The 18,551-nt window shown below is 36.3% G+C and overlaps 1 protein-coding gene across 8 annotated transcripts in view; it reads right to left on the bottom strand.

Annotated features, from left to right (window-relative positions):
• The window catches only part of GRIK1 (glutamate ionotropic receptor kainate type subunit 1), a 419,685-nt gene that overhangs the window by 16,392 nt on the left and 384,742 nt on the right, over window positions 1–18,551 (bottom strand). For all 8 annotated transcript variants that reach the window (XM_029214401.1, XM_029214404.1, XM_029214399.1 and 5 more), the window contains 2 exons: window positions 6,450–6,675; window positions 1,290–1,540 (listed from right to left, as the gene is read on the bottom strand). In XM_029214401.1, the coding sequence (XP_029070234.1) occupies window positions 1,290–1,540; window positions 6,450–6,675 (477 nt within the window). The remainder of the gene's footprint in view (window positions 1–1,289; window positions 1,541–6,449; window positions 6,676–18,551) is intronic.

Below are 18,551 nucleotides of genomic sequence, written 5' to 3'. Positions count from 1 at the left end.
TAAATCAGAAGCAAAAATGGGCGTTTAAATGAAAATTTAAATCAAATGAAGCTGGCAATTATGAGAAGCACGTTAAAGCATAACATATACAAGCTTTTAGTTTTCAAATTATTTGCATAAAACAAGACACCTCAAGAGCAAATCGAAAGTTAAAGCAGGTCAGTCCATTCTCCCTTTTAATTAGACAGTTTTCTCTAACAAGGTCTCTGAAAATGGTGCTTAATGTTCTCACAATTGCCTTGTAATTTTGGGAAAAATTTCAGGATGAAGCCAGGTTATAATCAATCATCCCCATCTCTGGGAACTTAAGGAGAGTTTCCACTTAAAGGAAGTGGGACTCGTATGAGATTATTAATGAAAACTGGTTACCTTATTTGTGGGGTCCAGAACAAAATGGAAATGTAGAGCCCCTTGTTCTAAAATTATTAAGAATTTTAAGACATTGATAGCTGAGCATTAAAGTAGGCCTGTTATTAATTGTTTGTAGTTTCAAAATTCTAACAATACTTTTAAATTGATTGGGTAACCAAATACTCTACAATGGGCATGAGCTTTGTGTTTTGTTTATTCTCATATGCCTATGAAGTAATTATCTTTAATCACCGTCATCTTATTCAGAATAGTGTAAGCTCTTGATGTGATTTTCATCAAAAGTAACAGGCAAAAAATGGTTGACTGTTGAAATCAACGATAATCCTAAAATTTGGAAAAATAGACTCTTTAATATATTTTATCATCATTCTGTACTGTTCATCATTTTTCTGGCAAATATTTTTGTGAATTATTCTTTTACAAAATGTACTTTGATAGAGGTAAATGCTCAGTTTCAAAATATTACATTTATATCTTTATATAAATTGCTTTGCATTAGTACATGTGCTCAGTACCTACACTTAGGAGATGTAACATTTCTCTCAAAGATCTTTTTATATATTTTCCAATTTTGGATTTACTTCTTCCTTGCTCTATCTAGGGTTTCTATCTTAAGGGTAAATAACTGTTAAAGAAATTAACTGAGTTTGGAATTTTTGCACTGTCATTCCAAATAGTGATAATTGAATTTAGTGTATAAGGTGCTTCCTTCTTCTCATTAATGAATGATGGGGCTACAGTACCAGCAGCACCTGGCAGGGATTCAATAGCTCTTAGCTCTAACTCAAAAATGGCCATTCTGGGCATCTAGTTCAATAGACTGTTACAAAAAAAAGGGCAAGCATCCTTTAAACCCCCAAACTTAAGACAGATAACACAAACCAAAAACCACCCGGTCCTAGAAAGAGATGACTCACCTGCTCAATATCGTTGTTTTTCCGTGATTTGTATATAAATTCTCCAATGGCTACAAATACAGAAAGGACCAGTCCAGCAGCCAGAACAATGAAGATACCCCCAATATTTTCTACTCCCAGAGCACTGGCCTCTTTGTTGTCTTCCTCAGGGCAGCCATTTCCCCGCCACCATTTCTCTTTCATCATATGCAGTTTCCCCTCTTCTTGTAATTGAAGAATAGCAATAGTAATTTTATCCCGGTAAGGAGAGCCTGTAAGTGAGGTAATTTGGATATGGGTCAACCAAAGGCTGAAGAAGATGTGAAGAAGGATTACTGTCTTAGGGGTAACTACTTTATGGCTGTTGGAAAACCCCAATCCATAAGTTGACTAGCAAAGGGCAATCCTATATTTTGAAGGACCTAAATAATTGGACAGCAAAAGGCTGACGTGTTGAGATTAACTCTTAGCCACACTGTCTGTTCCTTTTAAACAAGGAAAAGCTGAGCTGGGAATTCCATGACATCCCGCTGCTTCTGATGAGTTTTTTATGAATCTTTTCCCACATTAGGGAATTTCATTGTTTAGATTCCACTTTTTCTAGGTTTTTGGATGTCTAATATTTTGACAGCCTGGCTAAATGATCACCAGTACCATTTCCTCTTCTTCCTATGGGAGTAGCTAGACATTTCCTAGTCTCCTTTACAATTCATTGTGGTGATTGACCGATTGCTAGCCATTGGGAGCTAAAGCGATGTATGACTATTTCCAGTCCTGTCTCATAAATCCTCCCAACATGATCCTCTACTCTTTCCCTCTCTTTCCTCAAATACTCAGCATGGGGGAAAGGATTTTAAGTCACTAGGAATACTGGAACCACCAGTTAGAAAGGGATTGGGTCCCAGGATGACTGCATGAAGCAGAATCTCTGTTTCAACCCACTGTTGGACCCTGACAAGTTCAAGAAATAAGTATGTTTTGTGTTGGCCATTAAAAATTTGCAGATGTTGGTTATAGTAATTTGTCCATACTGACTAATACACCTGTTAAGATATTCTTATGAGTAGGTTTTGAATAATTTAAACAACATTCAGCTAGGTTTAGAAAATTTGCAAGCACTTTAATGATATTATTTATACTCTATTTTCTAGGAATGCCTTTGAACTTTTAATTATGTTAGGGCTAGAGAGCATCAACATGGTCCTGCAGCCACAGCTTGTCCAACACTGGATTCCTATGTTAATTAAAGCAAAGGAAGAAATTAAAAAAAAAAAAGATGGTAAGATTTCTTTCCCTAATTTCTCCTTGGATACTAAGGATTTTTGTAAGTGTTTCTTCTACTTAGTAGGAAAGTAGTACATTCTAGCTCTTTCTGTTTGTAAACTTTAATGTTTTTCTTGGTGGAAATAGAAAAATGCAAAAAAAGTAGCAAATAGAAAAATGTGGCATCTTAGAACCAGAAGAGATCTTAGGAACCATATAGTCCCAGTCTGCTTATTTTTAGAATTGAAGAAATTGAGGATGTGAAGATATGGGTGAAAGTAATAGTTGCTGGTAGAGCCAAGAATTTAACTCAATTCTCCTAACTTCTCTCTTAGTGTTATTTCCATTAAAGTTTCTCCCTTCACCCCCATGTCATCTCCCACCTCCCCCGTATACCTTATGTTCTAGGGCATGGTTAGAAGAGCAGAAGATTAATATTGTGATGTGTGTCATTTTCCCCATTCCTCCCAAGACTTCCTAAAGTCATTGTCAGTCCCTCAAGATCAAGTGTAAAAGAAGAGCAAAATGTTTTGGAGTTAGATTGTGGCTTATCAATTAAGAGTATGGATTTTTGGTGAGAAAATGACTCTTGACAGCCAAATTAAAAGATATTGGCTGCTTGCTTAAACAACTCCAGAATAATGGTTAGTGTCAAAATTAGCACCATTAACAATAATATGTGAACAATTAAGTGAATCAAGAGAGCTTTGCTTTAATGTACGTGAAAGTGCTTTGAAGAGTGTGAGAATGATCCATAGGGTAACAATTGCAGCAGTAATCATAGCAGTATACACAGTGGGTACTCAGTAAATGCTGACTGATGCTTTCCTTTTGCCTTCAGGCTGTACAATACCTAAAATATTTCAGGCAGATGGGGATTGGTTCTCTGTTTAAGGTGGGTCTCTAAGGAAGGTAATTTCCAGCCTCCTGGTAACCTGTTTAAGCCTTAACTGCTCTCGTTCTCTTCAAGTTTTATTTTAAGTCCCTCAGGAGGCACATTTCCAGAGCTTCTGTCCTGAGAGTCTCTAAGAAACAAAGTCTTCGATTTTGTGTTGTGACTGAGCAACTTTGCCAATCTTTGACTGTGAGAAGGAATTTTAAGCCTTAAGGGAGTCAGGGCAAGACCAGAAGTATGTGGAGAATTGTTTATATCTGAATATATTTTAGCTTCAATTTTTTTTGTTGTTGCTTAAATGGCCTGAATGACATTGGAAGTGATTTATTACAAGTCACTTGAAAAAAATACATATGTATATGCATGGATCTTCCTGAATAGCAGCTGATCTTTCTTAAAGAGTCAATTCATCATAGAAGAAACATCTCACAAATTTATCCAACAGCTGTATTCCCAATGGATGTATTCTCTCTGAGGTCTGCCATCTGTTCCAATTATTCCTTCATTGTTTTAGTTTTAAAAGGATGACAGGTTTATAACCACTATGAAAAATTCCTGGAGTGTATTTCTTTTCATCTAGGGAGGGGGAAAAACTCTTCAACTTTGGAATTTGTATGTCAGAGAATGCATGAGGTTGGCAAAATGTAGACTGAACTGGAATATTCAAATCTCTTTATATCATATTATATAAAATATAGTGATACTCATCACAGGGTCAGCCTCACTCACATGGAGGCAGAGTCATTTTTAAAGCGCTGCATTAATTTAAGAGTGTTTCTGAAAGGACCCCTTGATGCTTCCCCATTCCTCACCAATATTCCAATATTTTAACCTTAGAGTTGTATTTCATTCAGTAGAAGAAATGCCTATTAAAAGTCTCATATTATAGTGTAAATATTCTCAGAAGAAGTGGTACACATTGTTATTTTCTATCATTACTACCAGACTGGAAATTTGGTGGGCAAAGAGGGGAATTAAAGGGTGGTGGAGATGGAGCTGAGGATGGAATGGTAAAAGTACAGTTTTCAACTTTATAATTTAATCTAAAGATGGCTCCATTAAGAAACTATAGTTGCTTTTTCTAAGAAGACACAGAATGTATTACAATCAATCATAAGGTCGTGATTTTGAAAAGATTCAGGAAAAGGCACCCAGTCCTGGTGTTCTTGTCTGACTCATGGTTCATTTAACTAAAATCAGTAGTGATGGGATATAAAAAAATAACATGTCTAGCTTCTTTCTCCAGTCTTAAAAAAAAAAAAAAAAGAAGGGTTGTTGCTTGTGAGCTATTGTGAAGTGGTGGAAGGAGGGTTATAAAAAAAAATAAAAAAATAAAATGAGGTGATAAAGCCTGGTTAGGGAGATAGGACATTTTTTCTCAAATCAAAAAGAAGCATAGTAACCTTTTAGTTAGTGTCTAACAATCCCACTGAGTTCTCTGCAGAGCACACCGACTTAGTTTTAGGAGAGCTTACCACTTGAGAAAAAAATGTACACTTCATTTGCAATACTGGCATTTTCATCAGGAAAAATTATTGGAAATAAAGGGGCAAGAAGGTAGTTACAGGTTGCCTAGCCCAATCATTCTGAAGATTTATTTAGAGGACATACATAACAACTTATTTAGAGGAAAAAGAGATCTTACCCAATTGATATAAGTTAATTTCTTTATAGCATATATTTCTAGCATCAGATAGATTGCATGGAGTCAAATTGGTTATGTATTCATGTTCAAAGGTGGAGAGAGTTGACCTTCTTTACCTGGTTAATCAAATTAGTATTGATCAAAAGTTGAATATGGGCTACATAATCTTTTTTAAAAAGTAAATTTATTGCCAAATTAAGCCATCAGGAGTATTCACGTAAAATCTGATTTTTTTCATGAAAAATAGAAGATCTGATAATGTTGGGCTCTAATTCCCACAGCTACTGACCTGAAAGGCAGTTGCCCCCTTTAGATGAGTATGTTGTCTCTAATTCTCCATACTTGCTACCATTCCCTACTGCTTCTTCAAACCAACAAGCTTTATTCAATTATACCTGCTTGGCTTCTGTAAGCATTTGAGTTTGCGATCCCTGTCTAGTGTTGAGGGAACTGGATAATCCCTTTCAACAGGTGAAAATAATAATATACCTTGGGTCCTTAATTATCTGATTTAACTGTAACTATGATTTCTTACTGGACTAACCCAGTGGTCTAAGATGGCCTCCAATTCCTCCCCTTGGGAATGCTTATCAGAAAATTACTGATGACTCACTTGAGAAGAGCAGATTGCTACCATATCAGAACCTTATACAATACAGTTTCTGTAGTGAGGGAAATAGAGAGTTTTCTATAGGGAGGTCATTGTCCCTTGAATACAGAATATAGTTCTATATCCCAGACATGGAAGAAGACCTAGCTGTGTGGGTCTGTATGCCTACAAGGTAATAATATCCTTAGATTGAGCAGTGGTACAAAATCAAGGACTAGGAATATTTGGAGATTTTATTAATGATTGAATCTGACATATTGCCTGAGCAAATTATAATTTAATCTTAATCCTTTTTCTTCTGACAGATATAGTTTTGCTTTTCTATCTATTTACATAGAACACTAGCTCTTTAACTTTGTCATCTATATGTATAGTTAATTTTGTTGTATTCTAATATAATTTAAGATAGAAAAAAACTATACAGGCGTATATAGGAACTGAAGAAAATAATGAGAAGAGCGTTAATTAGGAAGATATTCTTTTAACAATATTTGGGGTAAAATAATAAAATCTATGTACTCAAATGTATATGCAATGGTAGAACTTGAAAGAAACAATGAGTTAAAAGTTTATTAGGTTAAATATCTTGGAATCTTCAATTCAGAGCATGCCTATGATCTGTACTGTCATTTCCCTTATTTATTAGTCCACTGAAGGCATTGTAGACTTTCTCAGAATGTAGAGTAGATATCTCTGAGCCCATTCCTTTCTATACTTTGTAACTGACATTGCCCATCTCAGTCTTTGCTACTGCCTTGCCTCTCTTACCTATAGGTGTTCCCACTCCATAACCTTTGGAGTCAATGAGGCCCCCGATCTGAGTGAGGTTGCAGTTTCTCTGCGTCACATACTCAATGTTGGTGGACTCCATCAGCAAGGCGTAGTCAGTGGTGAGCACTCGTTGGATGCCCTCATCACTGTTTTTGACCAGGGCAGTCTGCTGCCTGCTACTCATAAAAGCCCACATCTTCTCGTAGGTGGATATCTTCGATTTCTGCAGGGAAAGAAAGCACACCCACCAGCAGAGAGTGCTGAGAAAATATGTCCTAAAGCTATTCAAAACTCCTGGGGTTCAAATAGCATAGGGAGGATTCTTTCTCTTTAGGTAGGAAACCGGTATTGTTGATCCTGGGACTTCAGTTTGGTAGTTGAAAGGAGCCCAATTCACTATAGGAAAACCTTTGGAGGCACTGAGGCAGCTGTAGAGGAAAAAGAGATCTTACCCAACTGATGTAAGACATGGCCTCAAGATCCTTTGGCTGATTTCAGTAGGGAAGAAAGAAGATTAGTATCAATGACAACATTTGCCTAAGGAACTCTGGCCACTTAAGAACAAGTCCTCAAGGCCCACTAGGCCAAGGGGTGACTAGATCACCCCAAGACTCTACTCATTTTTTCCATTGCCTTCAAGGACTTAACTTCAGTAGGCATTGTTTTGCTTTTTTCTTGTATGTAAGTTTTAATACCTGATCCAACATTCCTTTGCCGGGGACAGCCTTGGGATAAATCACATACCTTCTCTGCTTTATTTATGAAAGAACTGCCAATTACTCTTATCTTTTCCAGAAAACTTAGAGTGCAAATGCTCTTTTCATACTAAAATTCAGATCAGGAAACTCTTCCTACTGTATTTTTATAAGCCTTTTTTAATATACATTCAATTTTAAATTGCAGTTATATTTTAGATAATGAGGACTGAATTTCATTTGAAAGTGTTCATGATTTTGTCTTTTCCTTTATTCTTCAGCTTCTTGATTCAGTAATAAGCCATATATATGGTATATATTACATATGCATCTATACCTTCCACTATCTCATTATCTTACTTTCTTTGTTAAAATATACTGCCTAAGTTTTCATATTGCTTAGGTATAAATTTTCTATTCTTTTGAATAGTGATCTGTAAATAGTTTACATTTAATTCTATAATTTCCATATTGTTCCAATTTTTTTCTGTATTTGTCTTCATTTGCATCAACACTCCCCTTCCATTTATTTGGAAGATGGAAGAGATTATGAGAATTACTGATAATTCCAAGCTACTCCAGCTCTTGCGTTGTATGTGGTACACACGCACACACACACACACACACACACATGAGCTTCCTTGGAAGGCACAGAGCTTATCATCTCAGGAGTGCAAGGAAGTTTAAAACATGATTTGAGGCCACAGCAATAAATGGAATACCTGTGGAATAAACTACAGTGTGGTTATTCATGGTCAAGTGTTCCTGAAGGCTCATTCAGTTCCGAACTCTATTTAAGACCTGGGTTAACGCTGTAGGCTTTATGAGTTAAGGGAGGACAGATAGCTTTATTTTGGATTGTTAGGTATTTGAAGAACCCCTTGAGAAAGGTCTTGTGAGACAAATAGCAATTCAATATACACTACCTTATAGATGCTGGTATTTTATGGAAACCATTTTGTCATGATTAGGCCCCTGTGAATTACTCCTCACCCCCACAGATATCTGAAAGTTGAGGTTCATGTCTCCATTAAAAAGGTATGTTTTTGAGGTAGGGTTCAATGCCTCATTTGTTGGGTGATTTTAGCCTGGAAGAGTCTGCTAATGCTAAATTTATAATAAAGAGCTACTTGTACAAGTGCATGGAGGTCAGTCTGTCTTTTGGCAGTAAACGCACTGCTGGGAAAATTATTCTTCTATCAGGAAACTACCTTAAGGGAAAATAATTTTCTTAGAATTATGAAATTTTATGGTTGGTGGAAACTTTAGAAATTGGCTCATTCATGCTGTTTACACAGAGGGGGAAATTTTGGTACAGAAGATTTGGAGAGTTCATGAAAATCACAAAACTGGTTAGTATCAGAGCTAATACTGGACCTCTGGACCCCTGACATCTAATTCAATGCTCTTTCCACTGTGCTATGCTGATTTTGGGTAGGTGAATGTCAATCTTGCCAAAATTCTTCTGAGAATGATCTTAGTCTTATTTGATCTACCTGTGACAATATAGCTTATATTCATGAACTCATGCCCTGAGGTTGTTTGCTACTTGGTATCATGTTAATCCATCTAGCAGTTAGCTTTCATATAAAAAATCCATAAAACATCTATTTTTTCCACTGTATTTAAATTTTATTAAAAATGAATTTTGTAAATAGTTAGAAAACTGTATTTTTTGGTCTTTGGGAGTTGAGGACAAAACAAAGTAAATGATCACGTTCATTTATGGGAAACAAAATGGGAGGAGTGCTTTTAGGAATCCAGGAATTGAAGGTTGTGGAAAAGGATGATAAGATTCAACTCAAAACCTTCACATCTGCTATTGAGCCTAATCAGGTGTGGTTCTCAAGTTACCTGCAGTGAAGGACTGTGCATTTTTCATTCCATGGCAGACCTATCTACATGCATGGCAGACTTATCTGTGGTGCTACCAAGTGGGATTAGTATGCACTCATACCAGACGCGGCTCACCATGTTGGCACTTGACAGCCCTCAAAGTGGTCTACATTCTTGGAACCGTATCCATTAATCATGTTCTTTTTCTTTTTAATTTTTTTAATTATTTTATTTTTGGCTGTGTTGGGCCTTTGTTGCTGTGCATGGGCTTTCTCTAGTTGTGGCGAGTGGGGGTTACTCTTCATTGTAGTGCGCGGGCTTCTCATTGCAGTGGATTCTCTTGTTGTGGAGCACAGGCTCTAGGCACGTGGGCTTCAGTAGTTGCAGCACTTGGGCTCTGTAGTTGTGGCATGTGGGCCCTAGAGCATGAGGGCTTCAGTAGTTGTGGCTCACAGGGTCTAGAGCACAGGCTCAGTAGTTGTGGCACACGGGCTTATTTGCTCTGCAGCATGTGGGGTCTTCCAGGGTCAGGGATTAAACCCATGTCCCCTGCATTGGCAGGCGGATTCTTAACCATTGCGCCACCAGGAAAGTCCCTCATTAATCATGTTCTTGGTGCCACCACAATATCCAAGAGCCACAGATCTTCTAAAGTCTTACTCTCAATTTCTTTTATCTCATCACAGCTTAGTAACACAATGTTCCCTGAGTCAACACGTTTGTGTTGACCACCACACATTAACTAGCACTGCTCTGTGGAGCTGAAGGTCATGGATTTAATTCAACCACACTTACTTCTTCCTTTTTGGAGTAGAAGGTTGTTCTTGGCTTGAACTGCCTGAGGTACTGGAAGAGAAATCTAGCAGGCATGGAATTTGAACCATTGAACAGCAGAACTTTTTCTAAGAAAATGATCACTTGGGGGACTTGCTCAAGTTGAAGGCATAGGGAGCATTCTAAATTTCTTTGACCCCCTCCTACTATTTTTGCTCCAGTCTAATAATGGTAAACATAATGGGACAGAGAATAGCACCCTTCTGCTTTTATTTAAAGTTCTCTTTCATCATTTAGAAAGTTTGCTGTTGTGGGGATCCATTGTATTCTACATTTGAAATTATAGACTGTTTGACAAGCTGGGGAGCTTAGATAAATAGGAAGACCCAGAATGTGGCTAAGGAATAACCCTTTTAACAGTTAAAAATATCTGTAGATGGCTCAAGCACCTTAGGATATAGTGAGTTTTCTACTACTGGAAACGTACAAGAAGAATTACATGGATGGATGAGTTTCACTTAAGGATCCTTCAACCCACAGGTTCTACTCACTAGACCAACCTTTTCATATTACTTATGCAGGTCCTGACTTCAAGGACAGTTAAGTGCCACCCAGGGGTCATATTGGTTAGTGAAAGAACCAATACAGAGTCATGGCCTCTTTCCTCCTTATTCTTGAGTTCCATCCACTGTCAAACCATGTTCTGTAATGTTTATTTTTTGTTTGGTCAAAAAGTACTATTCTAAGAGTAGTTAAATTAGATTTATTTCTTTTTAATAGACTATTTTTAAGACAGATTTTAATAATTCTTAAAAATAGAAGCATACTTCATGGGACATTATCATAAATATTAAAAGACTTAGCAAACCATTTGAATGACAGTGTGGATGTTTCTGCACTTGTAAATCTTCTATAGTCTGAGCCTGCTAAATTGCTCTAAATGATATATATTTAAAAAGAAGAAACAGTGATTGCAACTTATTTCACTGAATATGTCAAACGTGAATTAGAATATTTGTAAAGTACTCTGAACTTCTTATCAAAAGTCACAAAAACTGAAAAATCCTCATTTATTAAATCTGAAATCATCCAGTTTTTTTTTTTTTTTTTTAATCCTAGAGGGGAGTCAAGGTTAAATGCATTTACTTTGGTTAAACCTGATTATGTGGCTATTCTGATGCTGATGAAATGTTGGCAAAGAATAAGCATTCTTTTCATCTAAAATCTGTTATAAGGGAGTATTACTGTATCACCATCTGATGACTGTTGTTTATTTCTCTTTTTTCTCCCATAATGCATGCAAGTTAAACACTCAATCGGAAATAATTTACAATGGGTCTCTGTGCAGTTAAAAACTATTTATTGAAAATAGTAATAATAACCAGCATGTGCAGTGTTTACTGTGTGCCCAAAACTATTCTAAGCACTTTGCATGTATTAATCTATTTAATCTTCACAGTGTTCATATGAGAAAGATACCATTATTATTTCTCCTTTACAGATGAAGAAACAGAATGCCACATAAAGAAACGATGAAGCCAGGATTTGATCCCAGCAATCTGGCTCCAGGGTTTATGTTCTTAACTAATAGGGAATCAACTGTTTGTTTTAATACACAGAACATCAAACTTATGACTCGGCTAATGTTTTAACATCACTGACACATTTTCTTAAGAAATAATTTCAGTAAATAGCTGTGGCATCTTTTCGATTATAACTAGAGCTGCTGAAAATCTTGTAGTCATGACACAATGCATGGAAACAATTTATATGAATTTAGACAGCTTATATTTGTTTAGACAAAAAAATTAGTGTTTTAGGAAGTGCAAGAGTTGGAACCTGGAAGGAAATGTAGATATTGTTTATATTTTTCCTTATTTTGTATTTCATATAGTTCCATTGTTTTCAGTTTCAGGGTTTCTGCTATAACAGGAAAAGTATGTGTAAATTCTGGAGTGTAATACAATCTTAAGACTGATAGAACCTGCATTTTATAGACATATCCCTCTAATATTTCATTTTTACTGAAATAAACATTATTTAACACATTATTTCTGCAACCAGGTTATAGGGCTTCTACAGTAAAGATGTATAATCCTATTATTTAGTAGAATGAACAACTGTGCAATTCTACTTCAGACCAACATGCTTAAAGATTTTATATATATACCTGTTTATATGTTTATTTTTACATATATCCATACCCCACACATATACACTGAAGATAGATTATTGATATTTGATTTTTGTTATCTTGTCAAAAATGATCATATAAATATGGTAAATATATGCTTATTGAACAAATAAAACATCAAATATAATTACATTTTAAAATCTGATCTCCAATTTACTTTTACTTTACATAAATGCCGATTTCAAAAAAAAAAAACACCTTAAAAATCAGTCAAAGACATGGAAATCAGCCATGTAGAAATCCAAACTTATAAAGCAGCTATATCAGAAGTGAATAGTTGCCTTAAAAACAACCATTTCCTCTAACACAAGATCAGATCTATCATTTCATGAAATAATAAATTCTCATGGACACTATTTACAATAGCCAGGGCATGGAAATAACCTAAGTGTCCATTGACAGATGAATGGATAAAGATGTGGCACACATATACGATGAAATATTAGCCATAAAAATAAATGAAACTGAGTTATCTGTAGTGAGGTGGATGGACCTAGAGTCTGTCATACAGAGTCAAGTAATTCAGAAAGAGAAAAACAAATACTGTATGCTAACACATATATATGGAACCTAAAAAAAAAAAAAAAAGGCTCTGAAGAACCTAAGGGCAGGACAGGAACAAAGACACGGACATAGAGAATGGACTTGAGGACTTGGGGAGAGGGGAGGGTAAGCTGGGACGAAGTGAGAGAGTGACATTGACATATATACACTACCAAATGTAAAATAGCTAGTGGGAAGCAGCCACATAGCATAGGGAGATCAGCTCTGTGCTTTGTGACCACCTAGAGGGGTGGGATAAGGAGGGTGGGAGGGAGATGAAAGAGGGAGGGGATATGGGGATATATGTATATGTATAACTGATTCACCTTGTTACACAGCAGAAACTAACACACCATTGTAAAGCAATTATACTCCAATAAAGATGTTAAAAAAATTCTCATGGATTTAAAAAAATATGATTTAATTTTAAAAAATCACTTTGAAGGAAGACTCTCAGATGAAAGCATTTATACTACAGTGAGGGGTCTGTGTCTTTCAAATGTATATAATATGATCATTGCAGTTGATTTTGCTCTTATCTTGAATTGATAGAAAGTTATGACATTTGCAGAATTTCCTAGGCTATAAATTCATGTGTTCCCTTTTAAAAAAATTCCCTCAGTGGGATTTAAACACCTTTGCTAAAACATTTTTCATGTTTTTATCCTGTCTAAAGATTGGTCCATTACAGACAATATAACAGGCTTTGAAAAAGGTTAACTTTAATTGACCTCATGGATTTCTCCCTAAACAAATACATTTTTAAACTATAGGGACTTAACATTTTGGACACTGAAGGTAAAATTAGCTAGATCTTTCAAACATCAGCTAATAGCTCTTATGTGAAGTGTGCCTTCCTATACAGAGAAGTTTGTGAAATGTCTTTCATTTTGTGCTTCACTATGTGACTATTTTTGTCTGAAACTTGTCTCCCCATAATGGCTCATTGCTTCACATCCACTGGTGCAGTGCTCAGTAACTTTCTTGAAACGTCTTTTGGGTTAATGATAGCACCTAACCACTCTCTGGAAGGAGGTTATAAAGGTTAGAGTCCATTCCCACAGCTGGTCCAAAGTCCCCAGACCACGAAAGCCAGTAATGACAAGTTACGATTTTTTTAAACCTATTTTATTCAAGTCACTTTAGACTGAATCATGATCTAATCTGTGTAATCCTCTGACTTGGGTCTGAGAGGATAGTGATTTTTTTACAGGGCAAGCTTCTACTGAGAAGCATTTCTTACATGAGTATTTTCTACCATTCTGGCTCACAGGGACTTCTGATGTTCATACCACTTCCTGTCTGCACAAGGCATGCTACTTAACCACATGTTGCATTGTATTTAACAGGTCTGTGTGCATCTTGTTTCTTTATTGCTATTCAGGTCTTCAAGCCTTGAAAAAGTTTATATCTTCCCCTTCCTGTCTCTTACAGTGACAACCTCAAAAACTGGTCAAATCGGAGATCCTGGAAAAAATATAAATTAGACTGAACTGAGTTGAACTGCCTTATTCTGCTTCTCAGCTGAATTCTGAGGGTATCCTCACCATCTGTTGCTTATCTACCATCTGGAAGTGGTTCTTCTGCTAATTCCTATATGTGCTCAGCAAAGCTTCCAAGGACTGAGGTCTTTGTCTGACTTGGCGTCTGAAAGTCTTTGAGATTTTGGGCACTGGCACTCTCTCTGGACTTTTCTGTCCAGTAGCAGAAGGCATACCTCCCAGGATCAGTAAGGAAGCTGAACAAAGACCAAACTAGAGTTTTTTTTAATTCAGAAAGTTGAAAAAAGTAGGACTAATAGCTAAGAGTAAGGGTTGGATGTTAATGGTGATGATGTTTTTGGTGAGAATTATAATAATATTTAACATTTTTCCCTTTTTTATTTAACATTTTTATTGTTCCAATTTGCCATATAGTATTATAAACACACTACCTCTATTAAGTTATTTATTTCTTAAAATAATATTTTGAGCTAGATATTATCCTCAATTTACAGACAGGAGAATTGAGGTACAAAGGGTTTAAATAACTTACCAAGGTCTACATAGCTAATAAGCAGTAATGTCAGAATTTGAACCCAGGTTCTAGAACAAAACTTTACTGTAAGTTTTAATTTATATCACAGCATTTTATTATAGTCATAACTCCTGAGAAGACTGGCTGGTATCCCTAATCTCTGAACAATGAACCAAAACCATTATTTCACTTGGATGATGGTTTGCAAGAGACATTGAGAAATCTCTTTTTTCAGGCCTCAAATGGTTCTTAAGCTTTTACATGATAATCCTTTCTTCATCTGGGAAAAAAAAATGAGTTGATAAACTATCACTGTGAGATCAAAGTTTGGGCTATTCCATTTATCCATAAGTGTAATTAATAGAATTACAAAGAGAAAAAACAATTTTTGCACATGTCTTACTTTTTATGAGACATGGAGAAAATCAGTGCCTTAGTGCTCCATATTAAAAGCAAAAGTTGTAGTTGGATGCCATTGCTGTCAATGTTCTTGGGTATAAAAGAGGAAATGGCCTTAGGAAATCTGTCCCCAAGTTGTGTCCACAGAACTTGACTGTGAACTGACTATTCTTTGTATCTCTTAAGATGCTGAGGGTGGTCTCAGACAGTGCGGAGGGCAGGAAAAGCCTTTATCATTTAAGATTTTGAAACAATTGAAAGGACCAAGCAATTCAGCAGCAGAGAGATGAAAAACCAATATAATTAATATCATATTATTAATTAGTATTACCCTGAGTAGAAAATCAAAGGGAGTTTGTTAAAAATTCTCTTAAATGAAGTCTCTTGAAGTTCTGAATTATTGGTATACTGATTTATAAAAATATTCTATTTAAAATTGTTAGCCAAGGACAAATAAATGGTCCCCTGATATTTGGAGGATCTCCTAAAATATCTTCAACAGTCCTTGGACAGTTGATGAAACACTCTGCCTCTCTTTAACTTTGACCCAGTAATTGGTCTACTGATGAATGACACCCTTTCACCAAATAGACGTTATATCATCCATAGGGTGCAGATGACCTTGAGGAAGTGTAATGTTTAATAAGCATCATTGACTAAGTGCCCTTGGCCACAAGACTTAAAATTGTTCTTTTCTTCATGGGCATCAGCCAGGATCTTGAGGTGTCCATCTGTAAATCTTTGTGAATGTATGTGTAATTGAATTTACGATTTAATCTCAGTTCTTTGCGTAAATACAGTCCCTGGTGATCACTGTGGTTGTTCTACATACAAATGACTCAATGAAGGAAAACTGTTTCAGCTTCCCTTGTCTCAGACATGTAGTACCTTGACCCAGCAGTTGCTTAATAAATGTCAGTTTATTCCCTCAGCCTTGTCTGAATTCAGATGATGGAGAGTGAAACCTCACCTGACCTATTTAAAAAAAAACAACAACTGTTTTTCATGTTGACAATCAAATATCCAAATCTGAAATCTAAGGTCTTGTTCTCTGCAAGAATGACAAAGTCTAGAAAAAAAAGTCAATGGCTTTGGATGGAAATTTTAGTGAGCAACTTCTGGTCACACTTTTCAAGCAGAGATTTCACTAAAAACATCCCTCAGTTGTGACCAAGAGACCACATATGAGGGGTTAGTGTATTTTGTTTGTTTATGGATTTTGGTAACTTCCATAGTCCTTTCCTCCTTGCAAATGCCTATTCTTCAGCTGTAAAACAACTTAGAGTCATCTTGAAAGCAAAGAGACAGGTTCACCATTTGGATGTGCCAAAGGGATATTTTTGGGGTACTGGGGGGACAAAAGCACTTTAGTTACACTGTGTGATGGATAAGTGCTTCTTATTAGAAGTTTCCTTGTGATTGAATGCAGCTGGGACCCATGTGAGCAAGGCTTATGCCCTAATAGTAGATCAGAATGTGCTAGGTTAGACCAGGCAAAGGCAGCTTTCCTTATTGATTCAACAGCTTAAGAGAGGATACTGTCTTTGATTAAGAGAGAAAGGGAGGGAGGGAAGCCTCAATGGCAGTTATACATTAATGTAGAGCCAGGTCAAAACTGAGTCCTTGTGACCTTAACTGCTGTCACTCAGTGACAGGGTAGAACTACCCTGAGAGCTAAAAGGCTGGAACATTTCTTTCCCTTGCAGAATAATGCAGCTTAAAAATGCTGAGTGTGTATCCCTCTGAAGCTTTCTGACAGCTTGCCTCCCTCAAGGGGAAAATTAAATCAGATTTAGTCCTTGTTCTCTTTATGCAAATAAATTCCTTCTTGTTGCTAGGCTACAAGATAACTTTTAAATCGAGGAACATAGGACAGTGTCTCTTCCTCTGTGGATCTCTATGTATCCTTCCTGCTATGGTCTGAATGTGTCCCCCCAGATTCATATGTTGAAATCCTGACCCTCAAAAATGATGGCATGAAGAGATGAGGCATTGGGGAGGTGTTTAAGTCATGAGAATGGAGCCCTTATGAATGGGATTAGTGCCCTTATAAAAGAAGGTCCTGTGAGACCCATGCCCCTTCCACCATGTGAGGACACAGCATAAAATCTGCGACCTAGAAGAGAGCCCTCATTCAACCATGATCTTGACTTCCAGCCTCCAGAACTGTGAGAAATAAATTTCTGTTATTTATAAAGTACCCAGTCTGTGGTGTTTCGTTATAGCAGCCTGAACAAAGATACCTTCTCACCTCTCTTCTTTCCTCCTTCTCTCTTTTCCTCCTCTGATAGAATCCATCGCTCTTAGATTTCAGTAGTGTATTTGTTCATTTATTAAAAACATGTTTTCTGAGTGCCTACTATCTCTACTATGTACCTACTATGTGCCAGGTACTGTTTTAGGTTCTGAGGATATAATGACAAACAAAAGAGGCCAATTGTCTACCCTCAAGGAGGGTAGAACTTCTAGAACTCCCTGAAGTTTGTCTGAACACTGACTCTTTCATCAGTAGCTTTATAAATTTGTGGCAAGTTATTTAACTGAGCTATACCTCATTTTCCTCATCAGACAATGGGGATAATCTTAGCTCTTAACTCAGTTGGCCTTTATAAGGATAAAATGAAGTACTGTATGGAAAGCATTTAGGAACAGAGTGTGCAGTTATGAGCTAGTACAGTTGCGAGATTAGCATAGAATTATTTCAGGGAAATACAATATCCAAGCACACCCAAGTCACTCTAGGGTCCTGCCAGGAAATGTGGGAACCAGCACCCTTTATATTCAAAGGTATGTGAACAGAGACAAATCAAAATGAGATTAAAGGATACTTTGTGAATACACTGATTGTTTTCACAGTGGCGAAGTCAGATCTATGGCTTTTTCAAAGGGTAGCCTCTCCCTCTTTTATATTTATAATGTGCATCTTAGTAGTAGTAGAATCTTCTCTACCTCTACTCGCCCATTTCCCAATGCTTTAAAACTTTTTGATACTGGTGAAAGAGGTAAATCATTTCAGATATGTTTTTCAGACATACTCAGTTCTCCTTTGGCAGTGTCTCTCTGTCCTATATGCCTTGCAGGTAATTTTCCTAGTTTTTGACAAGTGTTGTGATGAATTACTAGCTGTGGGTAACGTGTTTCTTTACAGTACTGATTTTAGGAAAATTCAAGCTTTCAGAAAGTTGGAAAGCCATACATTTAATGTAATTTGTCCTGAAAACAACACTTGTCCAAAGAAGAAAGAATCACCACACTTTATACCTTCATTAAATCAATGTCATATTTCTTAAAATTAAAAAAAAGTTTAAAAATCATCTTTTTTTTAACATAGAGGAAAAGAAAAATCCTAACTTTTTACATTACTCTTTTTTATAAACCTCTGGGTATAGTTTACTCCTAAAACAAGTAAGTTTTTATTTGTTTATTTACTATTATTTTAATGTTAAACTGCATAAGTAATACATATTTTGGTGAAATAATACTGCTATACAAAGAAGTGTTCCCTTTTTTTTTACCCTTAGTTTTTTGTCTCTAAATAAATACTCTTCACAAGTCAAAGTAGTCCTCTCAAACCTTGGGTGACAACTTCATTTTCAGTAATCTGGATGTGAAACGTTGACAAAGGTGTTTTTAGAGTTTATT

Source organism: Monodon monoceros, unplaced genomic scaffold, assembly GCF_005190385.1.
Source record: "Monodon monoceros isolate NGI ecotype Baffin Bay Population unplaced genomic scaffold, NGI_Narwhal_1 Super_Scaffold_11, whole genome shotgun sequence".
Lineage (NCBI taxonomy): Eukaryota > Metazoa > Chordata > Mammalia > Artiodactyla > Monodontidae > Monodon > Monodon monoceros.
This window is presented reverse-complemented; position numbering and strand designations above follow the sequence as displayed.